Source organism: Gorilla gorilla, chromosome 5, assembly GCF_029281585.2.
Source record: "Gorilla gorilla gorilla isolate KB3781 chromosome 5, NHGRI_mGorGor1-v2.1_pri, whole genome shotgun sequence".
Classification (NCBI taxonomy): Eukaryota; Metazoa; Chordata; class Mammalia; order Primates; family Hominidae; genus Gorilla; species Gorilla gorilla.
Window position 1 is genome coordinate 114,726,961 of NC_073229.2, and position 25,003 is coordinate 114,751,963.

General features: G+C 37.8%; 1 protein-coding gene across 4 annotated transcripts in view; it reads right to left on the minus strand.

The window, feature by feature from the left end:
- MAP3K7 (mitogen-activated protein kinase kinase kinase 7) overlaps positions 1-23,416 on the minus strand; it is a 73,271-nt gene extending 49,855 nt beyond the window's left edge. For 2 of the 4 annotated variants that reach the window (XR_010134323.1, XR_010134322.1), the window contains exons 1-3: positions 22,611-23,101; positions 7,903-8,013; positions 4,759-4,824 (exon numbers count right to left, since the gene is read on the minus strand). Coding sequence is in view for 2 of the 4 variants with exons in the window: in XM_004044416.5 (XP_004044464.1) it covers positions 4,759-4,824; positions 7,903-8,013; positions 22,611-22,730 (297 nt within the window). In the remaining 2 variants the exon portion in view is untranslated. Of the gene's footprint in view, positions 1-4,758; positions 4,825-7,902; positions 8,014-22,610 lie in introns of all 4 variants that reach the window. The other 2 variants (XM_004044416.5, XM_031012287.3) reach the window with 2 other exon arrangements.
- Between the last annotated feature and the right edge of the window lie 1,587 nt (positions 23,417-25,003).

Below are 25,003 nucleotides of genomic sequence, written 5' to 3' on the forward strand. Positions count from 1 at the left end.
AAATGAAGGAAAAAATGTTAAGGGCAGCCAGAGAGAAAGGTCGGGTTACCCACAAAGGGAAGCCCATCAGACTAACAGTGGATCTCTCAGCAGAAACTCTATAAGCCAGAAGAGAGTGGGGGCCAATATTCAACATTCTTAAAGAAAAGAATTTTCAACCCAGAATTTCATATCCAGCCAAACTAAGCTTCATAGGTGAGGGAGAAATAAAATCCTTTACAGACAAACAAATGCTGACAGATTTTGTCACTACCAGGCCTGCTGAACAAGAGCTCCTGAAGGAAGCACTAAACATGGAAAGGAACAACCGGTACCAGCCATTGCAAAAACATGCCAAATTGTAAAGACCATTGATGCCAGGAAGAAACTGCATCAAGTAACAAGCAAAATAACCAGCTAACATCATAATGACAGGATCAAATTCACACATAACAATATTCACCTTAAATGTAAATGGGCTAAATGCTCCAAATGAAAGACACAGACTGGCAAATTGGATAAAGAGTCAAGACCAATAAGTGTGCTGTATTCAGGAGACCCATCTCACAGGCAGAGACACACATAGGCTCAAAATAAAGGGATGGAGGAAGATCTACCAAGCAAATGGAAAACAAAAAAAAAGGCAGGGGTTGCAATCCTAGTCTCTGATAAAACAGACTTGAAACCAACAAAGATCAAAAGAGACAAAGAAGGCCATTACATAATGGTAAAGGGATCAATTCAACAAGAAGAGCTAACTATCCTAAATATATATGCACCCAATACAGGAGCACCCAGATTCATAAAGCAAGTCCTTAGAGACCTACAAAGAGACTTAGACTCCCATACAATAATAATGGGAGGCTTTAACACCCCACTGTCAATGTTAGACAAATTAACGAGACAGAAAGTTAACAAGGATATCCAGGAATTGAACTCAGCTCTGCACCAAGTGGACCTAATAGACATCTATAGAACTCTCCATCCCAAATCAACAGAATACACATTCTTCTCAGCACCACATTGCACTTACTCCAAAATTGACCACATAGTTGCAAGTAAAGTACTCCTCAGCAAATGTAAAAGAACAGAAATTATAACAAACTGTCTCTCTGACCACAGTGGAATCAAACTAGACTCAGGATTAAGAAACTCACTCAAAACCACTCAACTACATGGAAACTGAACAATGGACTACTGGGTACGTAACGAAATGAAGGCAGAAATAAAGATGTTCTTTGAAACCAATGAGAAGAAAGACACAACATACCAGAATCTCTGGGACACATTTAAAGCAGTGTGTAGAGGGAAATTTATAGCACTAAATGCCCACAAGAGAAAGCAGGAAAGATCTAAAATTGACACCCTAACATCACAATTAAAAGAACTAGAGAAGCAAGAGCAAACACATTCAAAAGTTGGCAGAAGGCAAGAAATAACTAAGATCGGAGCAGAACTGAAGGAGACAGAGACACAACAAACCCTTCAAAAAAAATCAATGAATCCAGGAGCTGGTTTTTTGAAAAGATCAACAAAACTGGTAGACCACTAGCAAGACTAATAAAGAAGAAAAGAGAGAAGAATCAAATAGACACGATAAAAAATGATAATGGGGATATCACCACCAATTTCACAGAAATACAAACTACCATCAGAGAATACTATAAACACCTCTATGAAAATAAACTAGAAAATCTAGAAGAAATGGATAAATTACTGGACACATACACCCTCCCAAGACTAAACCAGGAAGAAGTTGAATCCCTGAATAGACCAATAACAGGCTCTGAAATTGAGGCAATAATGAATAGTCTACCAAACAAAAAAAGTCCAGGACCAGATGGATTCACAGCCAAATTCTACCAGAGGTACAAAGAGGAGCTGGTACCATTCCTTCTGAAACTATTCCAATCAATAGAAAAAGAGGGAATCCTCCCTAACTCATTTTATGAGGCCAGCATCATTCTGATACCAAAGCCTGGCATAAATACAACAAAAAAAGAGAATTTTAGACCAATATCCCTGATGAACATCGATGCAAAAATCCTCAATAAAATACTGGCAAATTGAATCCAGCAGCCCATCAAAAAGCTTATCCACCACGATCAAGTTGGCTTCATCCCTGGGTTGCAAGGCTGGTTCAACATACACATATCAATAGACATAATCCATTATATAAACAGAACCAAAGACAAAAACCACATGATTATCTCAATAGATGCAGAAAAGGGGCTTTGACAAAATTCAACAGCCCTTCATGCTAAAAACTCTCAATAAACTAGGTACTGATGGGACGTATCTCAAAATAATAAGAGCTATTTATGACAAACCCATGGCCAATATCATCCTGAATAGACAAAAACTGGAAGCATTCTCTTTGAAAACTGGCACAAGACAAGGATGCCCTCGCTCACCACTCCTATTCAACGTAGTGTTGGAAGTTCTGGCCAGGGCAATCAGACAGGAGAAAGAAATAAAGGGTATTCAATTAGGAAAAGAGGAAGTCAAATTGTCCGTTTGCAGATGACATCATTGTATATTTAGAAAACCCCATTGTCTCAGCCCAAAATCTCCTTAAGCTGATAAGCAACTTCAGCAGTCTCAGGATACAAAATTAATGTGCAAAAATCACAAGCATTCCTATACACTAATAACAGACAAACAGAGAGCCAAATCATGAGTGAACTCCCACTCACAATTGCTTCAAAGAGAATAAAATACCTAGGAATCCAACTTACAAGGGATGTGAAGGACCTCTTCAAGGAGAACTACAAACCACTGCTCAATGGAATAAAAGAAGACACAAACAAATGGAAGAACATCCCATGCTCATGGATAGGAAGAATCAATATCGTGAAAATGGTCATACTGCCCAAGGTAATTTATAGATTCAATGCCATCCCCATCAAGCTACCAATGACTTTCTTCACAGAACTGGAAAAAATTACTTTAAAGTTCATATGGAACCAAAAAAGAGCCCACATTGCCAAGACAATCCTAAGCCAAAAGAACAAAGCTGGAGGCATCACGCTACCTGACTTCAAACTATACTACAAGGCTACAGTAACCAAAACAGCACGGTACTGGTACCAAAACAGAGATATAGACCAATGGAACAGAACAGAGCCCTCAGAAATAATACCATACATCTACAACCATCTGATCTTTGACAAACCTGACAAAAACAAGAAATGGGGAAAGGATTCCCCATTTAATAAATGGTGCTGGGAAAACTGGCTAGCCTTATGTAGAAAGCTGAAACTGGATCCCTTCCTTATACCTTATACAAAAATTAATTCAAGACGGATTAAAGACTTAAATGTTAGACCTAAAACCATAAAAACCCTAGAAGAAAACCTAGGCAATACCATTCAGGACATAGGCATGGGCAAGGACTTCAGGACTAAAACACCAAAAGCAATGGCAACAAAAGCCAAATTTGACAAATGGGATCTAACTAAACTAACGAGCTTCTGCACAGCAAAAGAAACTATCATCAGAGTGAACAGGCAATCTACAGAATGGGAGAAAATTTTTACAATCTACCCATCTGACAAAGGGCTAATATCCAGAATCTACAAAGAACTTAAATAAATTTACAAGAAAAAATCAACCCCATCAAAAAGTGGGCAAAGGATATGAACAGACACTTCTCAAAAGAAGATGTTTATGCAGCCAAAAGACACATGAAAAAATGCTCATCATCACTGGCCATCAGAAAAATGTAAATCAAAACCACAATGAGATACCATCTCACACCAGTTAGAATGGTGACCATTAAAAAGTCAGGAAACAACAGGTGCTGGAGAGGATGTGGAGAAATAGGAACACTTTTACACTGTTGGTGGGACTGTAAACTAGTTCAGCCATTGTGGAAGACAGTGTGGCAATTCCTCAAGGATCTAGAGTAGAAATACCATTTGACTCAGCCATCCCATTACTGGGTATATACCCAAAGGATTATAAATCATGCTGCTATAAAGACACATGCACACGTATGTTTACTGTGGCACTATTCACAATAGCAAAGACTTGGAACCAACCCAAATGTCCATCAATGATAGACTGGATTAAGAAATTGTGGCACATATACACCATGGAATACTATGCAGCCATAAAAAAGGATGAGTTCATGTCCTTTGTAGGGACATGGATGAAGCTGGAAACCATTATTCTGAGCAAACTATTGCAAGGACAGAAAACCAAACACCACATGTTCTCACTCATAGGTGGGAACTGAACAATGAGAACACTTGGACACAGGAAGGGGAACATCACACACTGGGTCCTGTTGTGGGATGGGGAGAGGGGGGAGGGATAGCATTAGGAGAAATACCTAATGTAAATGACGAGTTAATGGGTGCAGCACACCAACATGGCAAATGTATACATACGTAACAAACCTGCACATTGTGCACATGTACCCTAGAACTTAAAGTATAATAAAAAAAGATATCAAAAACAAATAAGTAACTCAGTAAATACATAAAGAGAAAGAAAAAAATAATAATATGGGAGCAATGCCACGGTGCTGTATTCTCACTGTTTAGAGTGTGTTGGTGACATATTTTGCGTGTATAATAGCCACATGTACTCATATAGTCCTTGAACTATTGGGATCACTGCTGATATTTTAAAGTATTGGAGGTACCTTTTTAGCTTGAAAAAATATAATATTTTTGAAAAACTTAAAAAAAAACAAAAATAGCTACATAAACTACACACACACATCTGCCATGTCATTTCTCACAGGTGACCATGAAAAAGTAACAAACTTACTGGATTCAAGCAGGCTCCATAAAGCTTTACAATATTAGGATGGTTCACACGGGATAACTGCCGAAGCTGTTAAGAAATTAAGGTTTCTTTTAAAAAGTGATAACTTTTGAAGTACTGATTTCACAGTATCATTAAAAATCTTACTGTGTACAAAACATTTGTTTAAATCATTCAACAATCACTATTTACTATGTAACAGGCATTGTAATCATAGTCACTGAAAATACCAAGTGACTGCCCAAATTGGCACAGAATCCCTGTTCTCCAGCTCATACAGTTTAGCTGGAGAGATAGACATCTAAACAAATAATTAAATCAATGTGCAAAGTGCTATAACAGGAGTTATGAACAAGGCACGATGAGTATATACAATAAGAAGAGATGAACTCTGCCAAGAAATGTTAGGATATGATCCCAGAGATGGTACTGAGCTGCATCATCCAAACCAGACGTCATGCTATCATTGTTATCATCTTCATAGCTATAGCTGAACAGTCTAGCTACTCTGCGTGGGGCCCTAATGTGCACTTTATAGATATTGTATAATTATCACAACTCCGCAAGGTAGGTATTATCATTTCCATTTTAAAGATGAGATTTTAACCTTAAGTCTCAGAGAGGGTTGAATGACCTGTTCTATAGCTAAGAAGTGGGGTGTGAACTTTAGTCTATCTGACTTAAAATGTGCACTCCCTCTGTATACTTGCCTCCATTCCATTTCTCATTTCTTGAATTAATTCTCTCCTCTGCATTCCCACTGCCATTGTCTTAGTAATCCCAACCTGAACTGCTGCAGTGATCATTACAGCCTACTAGCTGGTTTCCCTGTTTCAGTTTTAATCATCCCTGATCCAATGATCCATACAGAGGTCAATGAGGGGTTTGGCTATACTCACTTCTCTTATTCTAGATCTCAAACTTCTTTCTTTCTTTCTTTTGAGACAGGTTTTGCTCTGTTACCCATGCTGCAGTGCAGTGGTACAATCTTGGGTCACTGCAACCTCTGCCTCCTGGACTCATGCAATCCTCCTACCTCAGCCTCTGGAGTAGCTGGGACTACAGGTGCACAGCCACCATGCCTGGCTAATTTTTGTATTTTTTGTAGAGATGGGGTTTTGCCATGTTGTCCAGACTGATCTCAAACTCCTGGGCTCAAGCAATCCATCTGCCATTCCCAAAGTTCTGGGATTACAGATGTGAACCATCATGTCTGTCTTCAAACTTCTTTCTGTTAATGCATCCCGCTCTACAGCAAACTGCTTCTTGCTCTCATTCTTTTCTCCCTTCTCCTCTCTTTTCTGCCCTTTTTCCACTCTTCTTCCTCTTCTCTATTACATACATTATGCTGCTGGCTCATATTCAGCACACTAATGTCTCTAAACCTTCATACTGTATGCTAATAAAAAGCTCTAGCTATCTAGAGCCAACATGTGTGGATTTTTCGTCCTAATAGAATTAGTATCACTATTTATTATATTTATTTACTATATGAAAATATATTTACTATATTTCATCTTGCTAAGGTTCAGCACTGAGATTCAGATAGCAGATTATACAAGCATTTTTTCCTCCTCTCTCCCTAATTCCCACTAAGATGGTAAAGATTTGAAAAATTTTAAGGCATAACCTCAGAAGGATGAAGAGAATGCAAAGTGCACAAACAGCATACATTTTTGGAAGCTGGAAAGCAAATGACTAGCAATAACTGATAGAGCAGACCTAGAAGAGCTGCATCATAAACCGGCAATGAGAAAAATGGAGAAGCAACCAGATTTATCTCACAAAGCTTCCAAAAGGTCGGGGAGTGGCAGCAGAACGAGGTACCTATGCAAATGAGCTAATCAAAGGATAGGGCAGGGGACAGCGTAAAAGACTCAAAGATTCCTTCTTTGACTTCAAAAAGCTCAATGACTATCTCTTATCATCCCAGCAGAAGACTAGAGGTTGATTCTTTAGAGAAGGGGTAATAAACAGCATCTGGACTGGGGACACCAAACATGAAGGAATGAGCTCAAAGTAGTTGTCTCTGGGAAGCAGAAAATTAGATTGGAGGAGGTACAGGAGACTGAAGTCTTTTTTACTAAGAATTTTTGGAGAACCATTTGATTTTTTACATTACATGCACATCTCATCTGGATTTAAAAAATTTTCTTCACGCTATTACGATCTTTTTGACTTGTGATTCCTAATGTTTAACACATATGCTATTTCACCCAGCTTTGTGAAACTGCTAATGTAACAGGAAATGATCAATAGCTTTATCTAAACTAATAAAAATATTGCATAAGACAAAGCTGAGGCTAGACTCCTAGAACATATTACTAGAAATCATCTTTCTTCATGCTGACATCAAATCACTTATCAGCATTTCTCAACTCATTCAGCCACTTACAAATCACTTTCTCATATCACAATTAAGTCCTCATTTTTCCATGCTATACATTTAAAATATGAAGTATATTTTGAAATTATGATTAAATGAAAAAACAGAGATATAAATTCAGAAGGCTTATAAGGTACAGGCCACTTATCCATTGGCCAATGAGGTTTAATAGTGATAAAAACATTGATTTAACTAACTAATGTGATCCAAAATACAAAACAACAAAGTTAGAAAAGGATAAATTTGATAATATGCTAATTTCATGATTATTGGATTTTCTTTCATCATTCAATCTAATCTATTTCTAAAAGAATAGGTGCAAATTTTCATGCTAAATGAGAAAAATCAAATTTGAAATATTTTTTCTTTAAAATAATCTAATTTGAGTTTCTAAAAACATTCCATTTAAAATAAGTGTATAAAATTTCTTAATTTTAGATAATGGGAAAGCATACCATTTCTTTTCTATTTTAAAATTAAAATATTATGCCTTGAAATAGATCTGAATTCCATGGATGAAACTGTTTTAATTCAGGGGTGAATTCATTTATGTAGTTAAGTCACTTTTCCCCTAATTTTTAATCAGAATTAAGAGTATGAACGAGAAAATGTTCCTATGGCAGTACCTTTGATTAAACCGAATTGCTGATGTTCATGTATACAAAGAAATGACATCTGAGAAACCAATCTTTTTCATAATATTAAATTCACAGAGTATCTTAAGTGCAGAACTATACAAAAGAAATGAAATCTCAACTTACCTCTACAATAAATGCTTTCCTCTCAGATTCACTTTCTATTTGTTTAATAGCAACATCTTTTGCTCTCCACTTAGCTTTGCAAACAACTCCAAAGGCTCCTCTTCCAACAACCTGAGTTAAACAAACAAAAAAACAAACAAAAAACACCACAAGAATCGGAATCAAATAGATCAGCCCAATATAAAGAACTAAAGCCAATCTTTAAGACTTTAAATTAAAAAAAAAAAACATGGAAATCAACAGTATCTGGATTTGCCACTGAACAAGTATGAATTTTTGTTAAAGTGAGAAGATAATTAAATGCACACTTGTCTCTATCTTTGAAAGTTTATGATCTGTATACCCTTTCATTCTCAAGTAAAACTAAAAAAGACACACGGAGGAACAAAGTAAAGTGATTTGTTAAATGGAGAAAAAAAATTAAAACAGACAAGATGAATGAGAAGACAGAAGATGATATGGAAAAACAAAAAGCAGGAACATATAATAAATATTTTCAGCTATCATATTTAAGAAATTAAAAATAGCCTTTGAATAATTCAACAGGGATAGGGAATGGAGGAGAAAGGATATAAATATAGATGTTAAAAGACCGGCTATGAAGGACAGACAAAATATAGTATTATTTATTCCATGGAATTTTATTCCGCAAGAAAAACTATTGATATATGTTACTTACAATATGAACTCCAAAAACATTATGCTAAGTCAAAGAAGTCAGACACCAGAGACCACATATTGTATGATTCCATTTATACAAAATGTTCAGAAAAGGCAAATCTGTAGATACCTGGGTCTGAGGGTGAAAATTAGAATTAACAGTAAATGAGTAGCTGGTATCCTGACAAAGTGATGAAATTATTAAAAAAAAAAAACCCAAAAACCTAATTTATGGTGGTGGCTGACAACCTGGTAAATTTGCAAAACCCACCAAATTGTACACTTCAAATGGGTGAATTTTATGATGTGTAAAATAGATCTCATTACAGTTATTTTTCAAAAGTCATAAAAATAAAGATCAGCCATGTATCATACTATTGTTGAAGCCAACTGATGAATACTGCATGGGTTCATTGCTCTCTCATGGAGTCCTATTTTTACAAATATTTGACATTTTTCATAATATAAAAAAAGAAAACAAAAATAGCTTTTGATACTTGTTAGAATAAAATCATTAGATTTTATCATTGTGAAAGGACCTTAGTTAAGCACCACCTACTCCAATCTCTCAGCTTCCAATGAACCTAAGCACTTTGTATCAAGGCCTTTTTCTTTAGCAAAAAATCTGCATCTCTTAACCATATTTATATGTACTTTCTATGCAGCAGGCACTTAACTAATGCTTTATATACATTACCTCATTTACACAGGCCTAGAGGAAGGTACTAATGCTGTCCTCATTTTACAGTTGAAGTGCCTAGCTTTAAAGAAGTAAAACTTGCCCAAGGCTATATAGCTAGCAAGTGTTAAAGTGCAGTCTGATGCCAGGTAGTCTAACACGGGAATGTTACCAGTCCTAATTTGTAACATATATAAAGCCCCATGTCGGGAAGTAGAAGTTAGTATCTTCCCTTGGAGGAACTTTTACTTTAGACTTACATGAACAAATTCCTGGCACAAAACTCTTCTGTAACAAAGCTGACTATAACTAGGTTGATCAAATGAGTTATTATCTAACTGAGGGCACTTTGGAGATCAAAAAAGGGGCATTAATAATAATAATATTAGGACACTAGCTGTAAACTGCGATGTGTATGACCACTCTAGCCATAGCTTAAATTCCACTTCATGTATCAATAAGGCAGAATGAACATTTACCATGTTGTTCAATGTCTAGAGCTACTCAAATGGTTAACATTTATTGAATGTTTACTATGTGCCAGGTACTATTCTATGTGCTTCTCATGCATTAACACATTTAATCCTCTTCCATTTAAAAGGGAGGCAAATAGAGTCACATGGTTCTAACTTGCCCAAGATTGGATGGTCAGAAAATATTCAGAGAAGCCAGAATTTGAAGCCTAGAGCACCTAATGATGAACATACTCTATATTCAGCTTCTGTTCATCAGTGGCTTAAAGGAAATGCGGCTGTCTCTAGGCAAAATTTCAAAGTAGGCCAACTTCTCTGGTAGCTAGTCTTTGTTTTGTTGACTTCCCATTTCACTCGTCCTAGCCCTGGGCACTCAGTGTTCTGTGGTTTAGGTTCTTGTTCTCCTTCACAATTCTCATCAGACATTTGTACTTGCCATTCAGTTACTTTATTGTGAATAGAGGGTACTGGCTACCTGGTACCATTAGAATAAATGAAAGAGCACACCCAGGCTCTGAAATCCAACACACTTGAGTTTGAATGTAGGGCTCTGTCTACCTATTAGCTCTTAATGGTGGACAAGTTTGAGTTTCTGTTTTCTCAACAGTAAAATAGAAGTGCTGACATTTTCCTTCATGAATATCTACAGGATTCGTAAGTTAAAATCAGGTATTTCCTCAAATACTACAAAGAACAGTAAGTGCTTGGAATTGGGTATGAATCAGTGTAAAGTGCTGTAGTACTCATTTCTTTTCTTTCTTTTTTCTTTTGGGTAGAGATGGGATCCCACTATGTTGCCCAGGTTGGTCCTGAATCCCTGAACTCAAGTAATCGCCCTGCCTCAGCCTCCCAAAGTGCTGGGATTACAGGTGTGAGCCACTGCACCTGACCTGTAGTACTCATTTCTCTTGCAATTAACTAAGATGAATAGCAAGCAGGTCCTAAAAAAATTTCGACTTCGTGGCAACATTAGTTTAAGAACACAGGCATGGAGACCAGACTTTACCTATTGATATTAGTATTAAATACAAAATGATTATGAAGTAATTTATTCTTCAACCATGTATTTATAAATACATCACAGCAACTGGTACTTACTAGGAATCCCCTTCTTTCATTTCTTCCATTTTGAGGAACGTCCATGCAGGGATTCCAAACATTATCTATATTTGTGAATCACATGTTTGTCGTAAAAATTCATTTGACTATTTGTAATTCACAAGTGCCACCTAGTGATGAGAGTAGAGCTGATTCTGAGCTTTCAACTTAAAGCCATGGGAACAAAATGTGGTCAAATGAGGACATGAAAAACTTTCTTCTTTTTGCTCAAGAAAGCAATTTTCTAGAACACCCTGAAATACAAAACAGGCACATTCCTGTAAGATGAGCCCATGGGCTTAAGAAGCCTCCATTCTTATTAGGGCCACAAGATATTTCACATGCACAGTGAAATGACAGGATCTAAAGTTATAATAAAGAAAGGTGAAGATGTCCAAGGTTGTACTGACCTGAAATACAGGATAGAAATAATAACTGCTGTGAATTCAAAGGAGTGAGATTATAAGCACAGTCAATACTTAAAGAATTAAGTTTGTGTGTATCAAAAATGACTTCCCATTTTTAAAAATAGCATAAAGGAAGATACACTGGGGATGAGAAGAAAAAATATATATAAAGAATGGACCCCTGCCTTCATGGAATGAAGTGTAGTAGAGAAGAAATTTAAGAGTAAATAATACTACTTAAAAACTTTTAAACACTTACCAGCTGAAGAGAGCCAAAGTAAGGGCTAATGATGAAGGCTAATAAACTCCTCCCTCCCCCTTTTCAGGATAGGGTTAGGGTAGGGATTCAACAGCAAAAAAGACTCATACCCCTCTCTTCTCACTTAGATCCCTAAGAGCAGGCATCCTCACAGCATGTGCTCTGCAAACACCAGAAGCTTCAAAGGAGTAAGGATTGTGGCAAGGAAGACAGACCAAGGGAGGCCCTAACCCGGGTTCCCTCAGCCCCAGTAGAACACGTAAGGGATAAAGAAAAGCTCTTGTGAAGCAAAAAGCAAGGTAACTGAGAAGTAAGGAGTCTTCTGATCGCAGGAAGGAGGCTGCGGTAGGGCAGAGTGTTGGGACCTACATTAGAGGTCTGTGGGATGGTAGCTAGCTCAAATACTTAATGAAGAACACAGCTGGGTTGCAGAGGATTAATGAAAGCCAAGGCGAAGGCATGGTCAGCAAGCAGGGAGAACTGGGTTAGGTCTTCTGCCTTCAAAGGATCCAAGTGAGGCTTGACATTGAAAGAATAATGAACTTCGTTTGTTTACTCCTTAAACCAATATTTCTTTAGTGTGTACTACATCCAGCTACTGTTTGGGACATCAGAAATACAGAAAGAAGTAAGACAAAGGCTCTGATCTACACAAATGTACTTTCTAGCGTATGTGAAGGGAGGGGAGAAGGAGAAAAGACAATCGATACACAAACAAAAGATGAGTAAGAAAAAAATCAGACTTTAAAAAAATGCCACGTAGAACAACGACAACAACAAAAAACAGGATGCTATGACCAAGAGACTACTGGCAGCTCCAGGCTGGGCAGTTTGAAAAGGCCATATAAAGAGGTTACAAATCTGACATTTGGATGACACAAGGCACCAATCCCAGCACTTTGGGAGGCTGAGGCGGGCGGATCACGAGGTCAGGAGATCGAGACCATCCTGGCTAACACGGTGAAACCCCATCTCTACTAAAAATACAAAAAATTAGCGGGGGCGTGGTGGCGGGCACCCGTAATCCCAGCTACTGGGGAGGCTGAGGCAGGAGAATGGCGTGAACCTGAGAGGTTGCAGTGAGCCGAGATCGCGCCACTGAACTCCAGCCTGGGCAACAGAGCTAGACTCCGTCACACACACACAAACACACACACACACACACACACACACACACACACACACACACACATGAAACAACTAATATAAAGCTTTGCCCTAAGGGAAAAGAAAAACCTCACTACCTTATTTACTCCAATATGTGAGCCCAATCTAAGGGCTATGCGCTATTCTAGGCACTGAAGATAAAAGAGTGAACAAACCAAATCAAAATCCTTGTTCTCATTGTTTATATTCTTGTGGAAAAAGACAAATGAAAAGGAAGGGAGTTGTGTGCTAAGAAGAAAAGGAGTATAATTGTGTGTGTATACACACATGTATGCACTCTGCCCCACTCCAATTTTAGACAAGGTAATCACTCAAGGCCTCACTGAGAAAGGTGACATTTTAGTGATGATTTAGAGAAATACTTGGGAGTGTTTGGTGTGGCTGGTGTATAGTGGAGGAAGGGAAGAGTGATTGTAAGGTAAGGCTGGAGGGACAGGCAGAGGTTGGATCCTGAATGGCTCTACCTACCATGAAAAGGAGTTTGAATTTCAGTCTAAGTGCAATGTGAAGGAACTGAAAAAATTCAAGGAAGTAAGGATGGTATGTGACATTAAACAAAATCATTATAGCTCTTAAAGAAAGGATTGTAGGGAAGCTAGGATATGTAAATAGAGACCCATTAGGAAGCCATTACAGCAGTCCAAACAAGCAACAATAGCTGCGAGGGCAAGGTCAATGGTAGTGCAGAAACTGGGCAGATCTGGGAAATGTTTTAGAAGCAGAGTCAATAGGGTTTGCTGATGCTCTGCATCTAGGCAGGACAGGTGTAGAGGAAAAGAGCTGAATCAAGGAAAACACCTAGACTGGACAACAGTTTACTGAGGGATAAGAATGATGCAGATTTTTTTTTTTAATAACTCAGAGTTTGGTTTTAGTCATATGAAGTTTAAGATGCCTACTAGATATCCAAGAGGAGATATCAAGTAAGAAGGTAGAAACTGAGTGAGAGGATCTATGGAGAAGTCAGACAGAGATACAAACTTGGGAGTCATTAGCATGTAGTCAGTTTTTCTAGTCAATCAGTTGGAAGAGGTAACCAAAAATAATATGGAGATACTGGAGTCCAGGAACTGAGCTGTGAAGCAGTTCAACATTTAGATCACAAGAGAGGAGAAGGAATGGGCAAGGAACAGGAAGGAACAGTCAATATGGTAGCAGGCAAACTAGGAGAGTGTCAGAGAAGCCAAAAGAAAAAGACGTTCCAGGAGGAAAACAGATATAAGGACAGTGAAAGCATATGCCAGTGGCTCTAAAAGTGTGGTCTCCGGTTCAGCAGTATCAACATCACCTGGATATTTATTAGAAATATAAATTCTCAGGGTGCAACCCAGAATTATTGAGTCTGATGGTAAGGCCAAGCAATCCATGTTTTACCAAGCCCTCCAGGTAGTTTCAATGTTTGAATATCACTGCATTCAAGGCTAATCCACTAACAACAGATAATAAGGCAAGATATTTCAGTGGAAGCCATCACACAGACCAGAGAGCTCTCCCTTGCTGTTTATATTATTTGTGGAAGCTTTCCACAGCACCCATATGTCATCTTGGGCAGGAGAAAGGGAAAAGGAAAATCCTTATGAGGGAAGACTGAATTTTGAAATAACCGAATTAATCTTGAAATTTCTGAGTAAAAAGATACATAAAAGAGGCAAGTATTACATGGAAATTATCCTTGTTGTGGCAAGATTAAATGCTTTTCTCTACTGAGTTGAAAAGAGGAATGACTCATAATTAAACAGTAGTTATAGAAAAATATTTACATTTCTTAACTTTTAAAAACAAGTAAGAAATACCAGCAGGACAGTTTGTTTTGTTTTGTTTTTTTGAGACAGGGTCTCACTGTCGCCCACGCTGGAGTGCAGTGGCGCGATCTCAGCTCACTGCAGCCTCTGCCTCTCTGGCTGAAGTGATTCTCCTGCCTCAGCCACCCAAAAGTAGCTGGGATTACAGGCTTGTGCCACCACACCCAGCTAATTTTTGTATTTTTAGTAGAGTCGGGGTTTTGCCATCTTGTCCAGGCTGGTCTTGAACTCCTGAGCTCAAGCGATCTGCCTGGGTTGGCCTTCCAAAGTGCTGGGATTACAGGCGTGAACCACTGCACCTGGCCAGAGACAGGAGTTTTGTACTTTAAACAAAAAAGAGTATAAGCATATATCCATAAGAGTAGAAGACAGAATAATCAGATGATATATACAATGGATAAAGTTGTTTCCTGGTATATTTTGCTCTCCTTCCCCCCATTCTGATATTAGCTATCTAAGGGAGAAGTCTGAATGGGAATTAGAGGTGGCAGAAGGTGCTATGTAGCATAAAAAAAGCTTCCCAGGGCATTCCAATATACTTCTCATTCCTTTCTTCAAGAAATAACATTTTAAAGAAATGCAATTTTATTATCTGTGTAACGATAATGCAACCTTATATTTAACAATATATTACAACTTGTAAAGCTCTTTCTTACAAATATGATGGAGTTTGAGTGTCACCATAAACCCATGAATATATAGGATTTTTTATTCCTACCTTAGAGAGAAGAAAACCAAGGCTCCAAGAACTGAAGTTACCTATTCAAGGATCATGTAATTAGTAAATCAGAGTCAGCTTTCAGGTATGTTTCATGGTGCCAACAAAACAGAGGCCTGCCAGGATTTGGTCCAGTGCCTGGTACAGAGAAAAATGCTACTCAAAGGCAGCAAGTATGATAATTAACAACAATTAACTTTTCAAAAGATTATATTCGAATCAGATTTTAGCTGTTTAGAAGGGGGTTTTAAAAAGCCCTAATCTCCTTTAAGAAAAAAGAGTGAAGTTGGGTTAATAGAAGGCTTGTGTATAAAGGGCTTATGGCAGTCTCCAAAGATGGCTGTCAACAATCCCTTCTCTGCCTGTCTCTGCTTAAGAGTTCTATTTTAGCCTCCTTCACTGATTCTTCCTTCCTCTGTCCAAACCTTAGATGTTGCTACTTTCCAGGGTTCTGTCCTTGGCCATTTTGTTTCTGAATCTGTTCTCTAATCTCATGGCTTCATACTCTCAAATCTCTCCCATCCAGGTTTTTTGCCCAAGCTCAAGATACATTTAAAACTGCCTTTGAGACTCAGGGGTCCTACAGGCTTATTAAGTTCAATATGTCAAATACTGACTCCATTATCAGTCCCTCATTTGTGTATATTGTAGTTTACTTGACCTTAGTTAAGTAGATTTACAGATATTATCTCATTTTAATTAAGTCAATTCTCACATTTTAGAAAGGTTTTATTTAGAAAGTACTTATTGCAACTTGAGCCATGATCAAATGATAGTATGAAACCTTTCATCTCCCATTGTTTAAAAATACCGATTTCATACATACACACTGAAAACTGAGTATACAAAATAGAAAGTGTTTTGTTTTACCAGTGGGAGACAGACAAACAAAAAATTGTGGACACCACCGCTCCAACAGGAAACGCTGGTTAAGAAAGTTCATTACTGTCTGCACTCCACCTCTCTCAGGCTATGTAAAACAGCACTCCACCGACTGGGGAAAATCTTACATGTGTACAGATTTTTAAAAACTATATCACATATTTCTAAGAAAATGTTTCAAATGCAAATATCTTGGTAACAAATTTCCTTATTGTATTAATCAAGAACATAAAATCGTGGAGAAGATCAGATGTAGAATAATAATATGTCTGGACTACAAAGGCCAAGCCTAAAAACACATAAGGAGATTATGTACATTATTAGATAAGGAATGAGCCAATGTTACAAACTACAGAAAGCAAATTTGATATTTTTCTTGACATATGGTAGATCAACAGAAAAAAGTGGCATAGATGGCCACTCTTGAGACATACTGGCAACTGAGGTAAACAATGAAAAAACTTAATATTCAAGTTGTAAACCACTGAAAGAAGGCCACTTTTTATTTACTACCAAATTTCTAGTCCAAGTTCACAAATCAAACGTGCTTTCTGAACCGTATTCTTTTCTGAATAATACAGTTTATTTGACACACTGTAATTAACAATTAGGTTTTTTGTTTTTTAAAATTTTTTATAGAGACAGGGTCTCACTATGTTGCCCAGACTCGTCTCAAACTCCTGGCCTCATACAATCTCCCACCTTGGCTTCCCAAAGTGTTGGGATTACAGGTGTGAGCCACTGTACCTAGCCCAACATTATTTTAAATGACTGTTTTTTCCCCAAAGATGAATTTTCATCAAGAGTAAAAAAGAGAACATATCAAGTTACAAGTATTTCCCCATCACACACATCCAACTAAAATGGTGACCTACGAATAAATATTTCAGATATTCTTCATAATCCTTCATTTGTAAAAAACAGAGGAATGCAAAAAGGACTTTGGTTTTAAAAGGGAGGTCAATTTGGAAATATTTCCTTCTAAATTTATGAATGTTTTCTAAATCAAAATGTTTTTGATTAATTACTTTATGATAAGCATTTCTCCCCCTATGGTTGAAACCTCTTTGTTTTGGGTCTACAACTTTAGTCTCATACAATTAAGTAGATTTAAATTTAATTTCTTAATAAAAAATACAGAAGAATATGAGATGGTATATAGAATATTTCCATGCAACTACTATTGAAAGGCACAAAAACAAAAATCAGGTTTTGTGTGTATGTGTGTTATTTTTAAAGAAATTCCTTTAAAAATTAATTTCTTTATGATGTAAGATGACTCCATTCCTTCAGACAAGTCATGTTAAAAGAAAACAACAAAACGCACACCTAACCTAAATGGAAAAGGATGTATGCCTTTGTGCTCTTAATTTATTATTAAATAATTCTTTTAATTGTTCTGAATTCATGTTATTTTTAGTTCAGTGACTACAGCTGTCAGTTTCATTTGGCCCTGTTCTATGAACTATCTGAATGGACCCCTGGTGATGCTGGCATTGTTCTGGCTGGAAATGCAGAACAAGACAGAACAAGCATAGATCATACATTTATTAGTTAGGACTTGGAGCCTCCAACTATGTTAGAACTTCAATATCTATTAATAAACTGTGGCAGAGTGGAACTGCCATCTGCTGACAAGATGGATTTGATAACATAAAAGTAAAGCTTTGATTATTCAAACTTTCTTCTGAATGTTTCATGCAGTCTTTTAATACCTGCCACAGTACATCTCACCCATTTTCTAGGCTTTTATTTCAAATAATATGCTCATGCTATCTTTTAAGCTACACGTGTACAATGCAAAAATTATCTCTGTAACTACCTCTTAACTATAGTAATTCCAGATTTCTACTGAAATCAGTGGTCACTTTCACATGAAAAAATGTATTGATTATTTTAGGTATCCATAATTAAATAGTGACTAATAAATCTATGTACTCAGTTTGTTTAGACCACTATAAATTAGGTTTTTCTCTAATACCAATTCCCCATATATTTATAACTTAAACCTATAAAGTACATATAACTGTTTAAGTTCTATCTATATCTCCTCTTTGTAGCATATTTTAGCTTTTAAAACAAAGCCTTTGTGTGTCTCCTTAACAAAGCTGAAGAATATATACAAATGCTGCAGTAATTTTATGTGTCCAATACTGTAGCTTTGTTCCTACACTATAGTTGAGGTCAGCATTATGGGTCTCCCTTTTCAAAAGCAACCACTGTAAACAGTGTCTTTTTAGCACTCTGTAGTAAAGACCTACCATACGTGGCTTACTCATAGCATCTGGCCCTTTACAGCATTTTTTATCCCTGCTAAACAAAAGTATCTGCTAATTATAATAGACTCGACATTAAAACAAGACTCGGATCTCATTTCTAATGTGTTGCCTTAGCCAAATCGCATAACTTAGCTCCTATTTTATCACAAGAAATATAAGAGAACAAGATGGGCATTTACTTCTTATGATTATGCTGTGATACTTTCATGTACTCATTGAACAAATATGTATAGAGAACCTTCTAGGTTCTAGGCACTGAGGTTACAAAAGTGAATAAAGCACCTTACATTTTGCTGAAGGAGAGACACAATTTCAGTTACTGGTAAGTACCATGAAAGATAATAGAAATGACAAAAGATCTAGGTTGCTCAGGGAATGCTTCTCTAAGGAAGTGTTAATAACATTTGAGGTGGGACTTGACTGGTGAGGAGTCAGTCATCTTAAGTTCTGGGGAAACAGCACTTTAGGCAGAGGAACAACTACAAAGAAAATTCATCTTAGTGACTTTCCCAACCCACGATGGTCACTTTATTCAAAACCTAGTTTTAAACTTGTCCCTACTCAATGGAACCTTCTGTGATTAACTCTATTTTCAAATTATGGCTTAAGTGTTTAATTTACACTATATTCACAGTTTTAAATTTGTGGTCTATAGTTAACTATTCTGTGTTTACTCCAGTCTGATATCATACTAAGTCAGACATTTTAAGGAGGTAATCCTAGGATTCTTCTATCATCTTTTTTTTTTTTTTTTTGGAGACAGAGTCTCCCTCTGTTGTCCAGGCTAGGGTGCGGTGGCATGATCTCAGCTCACTGCAACCTCTGCCTCCTGGGTTCAAACGATTCTCATGCCTCAGCCACTCAAGTAGCTGGGATTACAGGCCTGTGCCACCACACCCAGCTAATTTTTGTACTTTTAGTAGTGACGGGGTTTCTCCGTGTTGGCCAGGGTGGTCTTGAACTCCTGGCTTCAAGTGATCTGCCCGCACTGGCCCTCCAAAGTGCTCGGATTACAGGTGTGAGCCACCGCACCAAGCCCTATTTATCTTTTATAGTACCTCAGAGTATTACGCACAGATGAGAATGTTCATTAAATGCTCAGGACCAACTACACTAAAAAGGAAATCAGTATTTTGTTTCCCCTTTCCCATATTAGGTTTGGTTATAGAGTACTTCAGAAAGTACTGAGTGACACTGTAAATCCAGTGGAAAGGGCAACTGACTCACAAGTGAGAAGTCTCATATTCAATTCCCAGCTTTACCATTTACTTAGGCATGCGGCTTCTGGCAAGTCAAACTCTATGACTGCTTGTCAATATCTGTAAAATGGGATATCATTTGCCCTGTCAACCCAGGATTAGTTGGTCACCAACTGAATTCTATAGGAGACCATGATCAGTCTTTAAAGAACTGCTAAGCTTACTATAGAAAACAGTTAAATACTGGAAAACATGAATGTGTTTTCATTTTAGAACTGGAAAAGACCTTAAATGATCTTGTTCAATCAGTTTACATGAGTAACCACAGGCCCAGAAAAATGTGGTGACTTCCTCAAAGTTACAAAAATATATTATGGCAGAATCAGTACAGCATCTAAATTTTCTTTTTCAGTCCAGAACACTTTCCACTATACTACCCAGTGTAACACTTCTTGCAACCCATCCCCTCTTTTATTCCAACATTCTCTAAAGCCAGTTCTAGATGGTAAACACTAAATGGCTTTTAAAAAGTACCTAGGCAGATTTCTGAGGCTGAGACCTTACCTAATTTGACTGAATTGAATTGAATCTAAGATGTGCCAAGCTAATACTACTGAGTTACAATATTAGAAATGCAAGATCAGCTAATGTCTTAGAAATATGTATCTACTAAATGGCTGCATATTTGGCCTGTAGTTGAATTATTATTTTTTTACAGTTTCTAATTATATTGATATAATACAATTCAATTACATTGAGAAATACATGATTTTAATTTAGAAGGTAATATTCTCATACAATGTAAAATATTGGAAGCAACATAAAATAGTTTTTGTTTCTGGTCATCTTCCTCTGTTTTCTTACAATTGAACTGGAAGTGTAATCTAAGTTGACAAATAGCTAATAAGTGTTCACGGTTCACCCTGGATTGTGTAACACTGGTTTAATGTATGCAAATGAAGAAGATGATGGAAATTATGTAATGCTTTCAACATCAGAAAGGTCCGAATTCAATCTTTAATGCAAAAATGAACTAAGTACTAAACATGAAAGGGAATAAAACAAACAAAAAAACCCAAATGACTGCCTAATATTAGAAACAAATTTTCATCGAAAAACAAAAACCTACTCCCAGAAATGTCCTAAACACACACACACCCACATACACACAAAGATTGAAACATCATCTAAACTGAGAGAAGAGTCTTGGAAACACAGAAACCTAACCAGAAGCGAAACAGCTTTAGGGGAAGAACATCAAAATGATAACTACCTCCTTAGTAATTTGTTTTTCCCTGAATCAAGAATGTAAAAAGCTTTAGAAAGTAGCATTCAAAAACTAAGGTTGTAAGAACCAAATGAAGTAAGTTTGTGAAAGCATTTAGTACACCATAAAGCACAAGTTATTATTATATAACAATTCGTAGTCTACAAGCATAGCAATTCACCACAGAGCAGACGTAAACGCTTATTTAAAAACTGCAATTCTTGTATACTGACTCACTGAATTTTTATTCTTAAAAAAGAATATTAGCCATGAAAGCTGGATCAACTATCCACTTCTGGAAAAGGAATTTATCATAGCCTCAATGTAAAAAAAAATAAACTAAAAACATTTCCCCCTCTTTTCAAAATACAGGTCTTCTTTTAGCCATGTGACCTTAAAGCAGGTCACATTTCCTCTCTGGAACTAGGTTTCCTAATATGTGTCAGGCCCTGTGGTAGGTGTTTTGCATATAATGTCTACTAAGATCTGTTATGCAGATAAAATGAAACAGAATTTATTAGCCCTTTCTTAGAGTAAACTAAAATTCAAAGGGGTTAGGAAACTTGCCCCAAATCACACAGCTAATAAATGGCATATCTGATACACTGAACTTTCCTCTAACTCCAAAGACCTTGCTCTTCCCACCATATTATCTTGTAAAATGAGAATATTCTCAATAATCTCTAAAGTTACTTTATGTGATAAAAAATATATAATTCAGTATCCATTACTCTTCGAAAACATGCACAGGAAAAAAAATTTGTTGAACGTTATCTCACTACTTTGAACTTGCTGACACTTAAAAATAATTTTAGAATTTTAAAGTAGACATAACTCGTTGACGATCTATAATATTTCACTAGGTTTTTCATGGGCTATATAACGCAAAGTGCTTAATAAATTTAAAAAATGGCAAATAAATGGTAAGAGATAGTATTTTCAACCAAAGTTTTTAACAAGTTCTAAAGTGTCTTTAAAAAATATATATGCAGTTTTTATTTTTCTAAATTTTATAGTCATTAGAACCCAATTTACCTGTTAATTTGAAAAACGACGCTTTAAAGTCACTTTGAAATATCTTGTTCTAAAATAAATTACTGCAGAATAAAGAAAGGATATGGGTTTTCTGATAGCGATTTCTAGTCTAATATTATATTCTGATTGTCAACGAAATCATTCGTTATCTCTTCAGAATACGCTACTTGAAACATCTTTTGATCGTAGACCAGTCTGTTACTTATGGTGAAATTCACCTACATTAGCCCAACTGAAAGCCGAGCATTTAAACATTACGAGTATTGCTGTGCGGTATCGGAGAAATTGAGAACCATTCCGTGCTAAGTGAAACACTTTATTAGACTTGATGATCTACTAATTTAACAAGCATTTATTGAGCATCCCCTACATGCCAGGTACTGAAGTAGAAGTCGAACATAATACAATCTTTGGCCATTAAGAACATTACGTCCAGCGGACTGAAACTCCAGAACGGCTACGATCTTCGCTGAAACTACTACTTACAGATACGAGAACTGGTGGACCACACTATCTCACCAGTTCATTCTCCTGTTTATCACCGGAATATCAAATCCAAAATCAAGAGTACCCAAGAGAGGAAAAAAGGCAGCTACTCCCGAGCAGTTGAGCTCAGAGAGTAACCCCCACTCCCACGTTACTGAGGGCTGTGGGGTGTCCCGGGTGGACCCCGCAGGGTCCCGCGAATTAGAGGGGCCCCGGGAGGCACCTTCAAGCCGGGACCAGGCAGAGGCAGGGGCGGGGCAGGCCGGGACCGGCGTCTCCATGCCGGGCCTCGCTCACCTCTTCCACCTCGATCTCCTTGTAGTCGATCTCTTCAAAGTTGAGGACCTGAGAAGGGGCTTCGATCATCTCACCGGCCGAAGACGAGGAGGAGGAGGAGGCGGCAGAGGCTGTAGACATGATCCCTCGCGGCGCCCGGTGGGGCCGGGAACGGTGCCACCCGGACAATCCGGGTGAGACCCGCGCCCACCCGCCTCCGGACCGACCCTCAGCCTGGAGCCGCGCAGTCCTACTACCCGGCGATCCGTGGCGGGGATAGAGGCAGCGGCCACAGCCGTGTCCGGCTCTGGCTCCGCTGCGTTTTCCGCCGACGGGCCCCGCCCACTACACTTCCGGTTCCGGGCTGAAATCGGAAACAGGAGGAGGGCCGTAAACTCCGGGGTAGGGGAGGGGAGAATTTTGTGACTTGGAGAGAAAAGGAGGGACAGGTTGGGGGTGGGGTGGAGTAAGCTAAGAAGCAAGCTTGGACCTCTAGAACAAATTTCGCGAGACCTTTATTACAGGGCCTCAGCAACCGGATGATACCGCGAGAGAGGACGCCTGACGTAATTAAAGTGCGCGAACGGAAGTGGCGCGGAACATGACGGAAAATCAGTACGGTTGGTCCCTTAAGGATCAGCGGGAAAGATAAAAGCTGGGGTTTAGTCTGTGCTGCGTGAAATATGTCTTGGCCTCACTTCCTCTCCTCTGAGCTGCCTGCGGACGGGCGAGGTGGTGTTGAACTGTGTTTTTTGTGACGAAGCTTACTTTCAAGTTTCATCCCTAAACTAAGTTGACCTGTTTCTTTAAGACGGCTTGCAAAATGTGTTTTCCTCAATGTGGGATATGGAAAGAAGCAGTTGCTCCTGTTACTTTGAGCTAGTACCTGACGCTATGAGAAATTCTAAAAGAGCGAATCAGATCATGCAACATGAATAACTATGGAGGCTGAGTGATCAAGAACAGAAGTTAATATTTTGGTGTTACAAACTTTCCACGGATTAGGTGAATAAGATATTTATAATTTGGTGTGTTCATCTCAAGTTATGGATTACGAGTGCGGGGCACTAGTGCTTTAGATTGGTAAATGAATCATCAACAGTCGCCTTGAAAATCAAATATTTTTGTCACCATTTTCAGGACATGAGAAAGTACGCTGAGAGTTTAAAGCAATTATGGTCCTCACAAACTAGATCAGTCTGTCCCCAAGATGGTCAGTATTGCTCATGTTGTACTACCAGCACAAGTTTTAGTTTTAAACTAACTGTTGAATTTTATATAGTCCGTTTGACATAAAGCCTAACTGTGGAAAATTTGAGTTAGAGATGAAGATTTAAAGACCAAGAATGGATTCCTGCGAATGTCAAATTCTAAGTTTCAGTAAGAGACTGAAAAGGGGAAGTGAGGAAAATAGTAATTGGAATGTCACCAGAGGAGAGCTTTCCAATGAAGAAGTAGCCAACCAAGTATATGCTGTATAGAATTATGTTAAACACATTTGGGATTGCAAATAGATCATTGGATTTGACCATCAAGAAGTTACAAACTCCTGGGAAACATTCTGTCACTTTTTATTCGTAGTTCTAGTGACACGCAGTGACAGTTTGATGAGTGGTTAAAAAAATGAAAGAAGCGATAATTTCTTTTCACTGTACACTCTCTCTTTGCATGCTCTTACCCAAGGTCTCTGTTTCTCATACTATTTTTATAATGATGACTCCTAATCTCCAAATACTCAAGATTTTTCCTGAATTCTGGACCTATTGGTCATCTCTACTTAGACAAACACCTAAACTTCAAGATACCACAGCAAATTCAAAAGTTGTCACCCACCACAAATATATTCCTATGTTATTTTCCTATGTCACTTAAGGATGCCATCACCCAGTTGGTTGTCCAAGTGAGAAATCAGGGCATGTGAAATGATGTGTGGTGCACTGATACCCAATAGAAGCTGATTTAATCAGTGGGACAGTCATTTTCACCTGTCATTCCCCTTGCATTTCCAAACAAGGATGGTCACTTCTTACCTTGTGATATAACTCTGCAGGTCTATATCCGATTTCCTTTTAACACCTTGATCTTGCTGCCAGGTGGGAACTCAATAAATACTTAGATATTCTGTACAAATGAACAGCTTTTGTCAGTCCTCCCTTTCCCTGGAGTGTAAGATATGTTTCCTGTACCTTCAGTTTAGGACTGGAATCTTGACAAAGGGCTAATTACTACAGCCATGATGCAGTTCTCCTGCTTGATTTTTTCACCCCAAAATTTTGTTACAAAAATGTCAAATATAGAGAAAAGTTGAAAGAATGTTATGATGAACACCTATATGCCCACCACCAGGATTCTACCTTTAACATTTTACTATACTTGCTTTATCATAATATACATATGTGCATCTCTCCATCCAT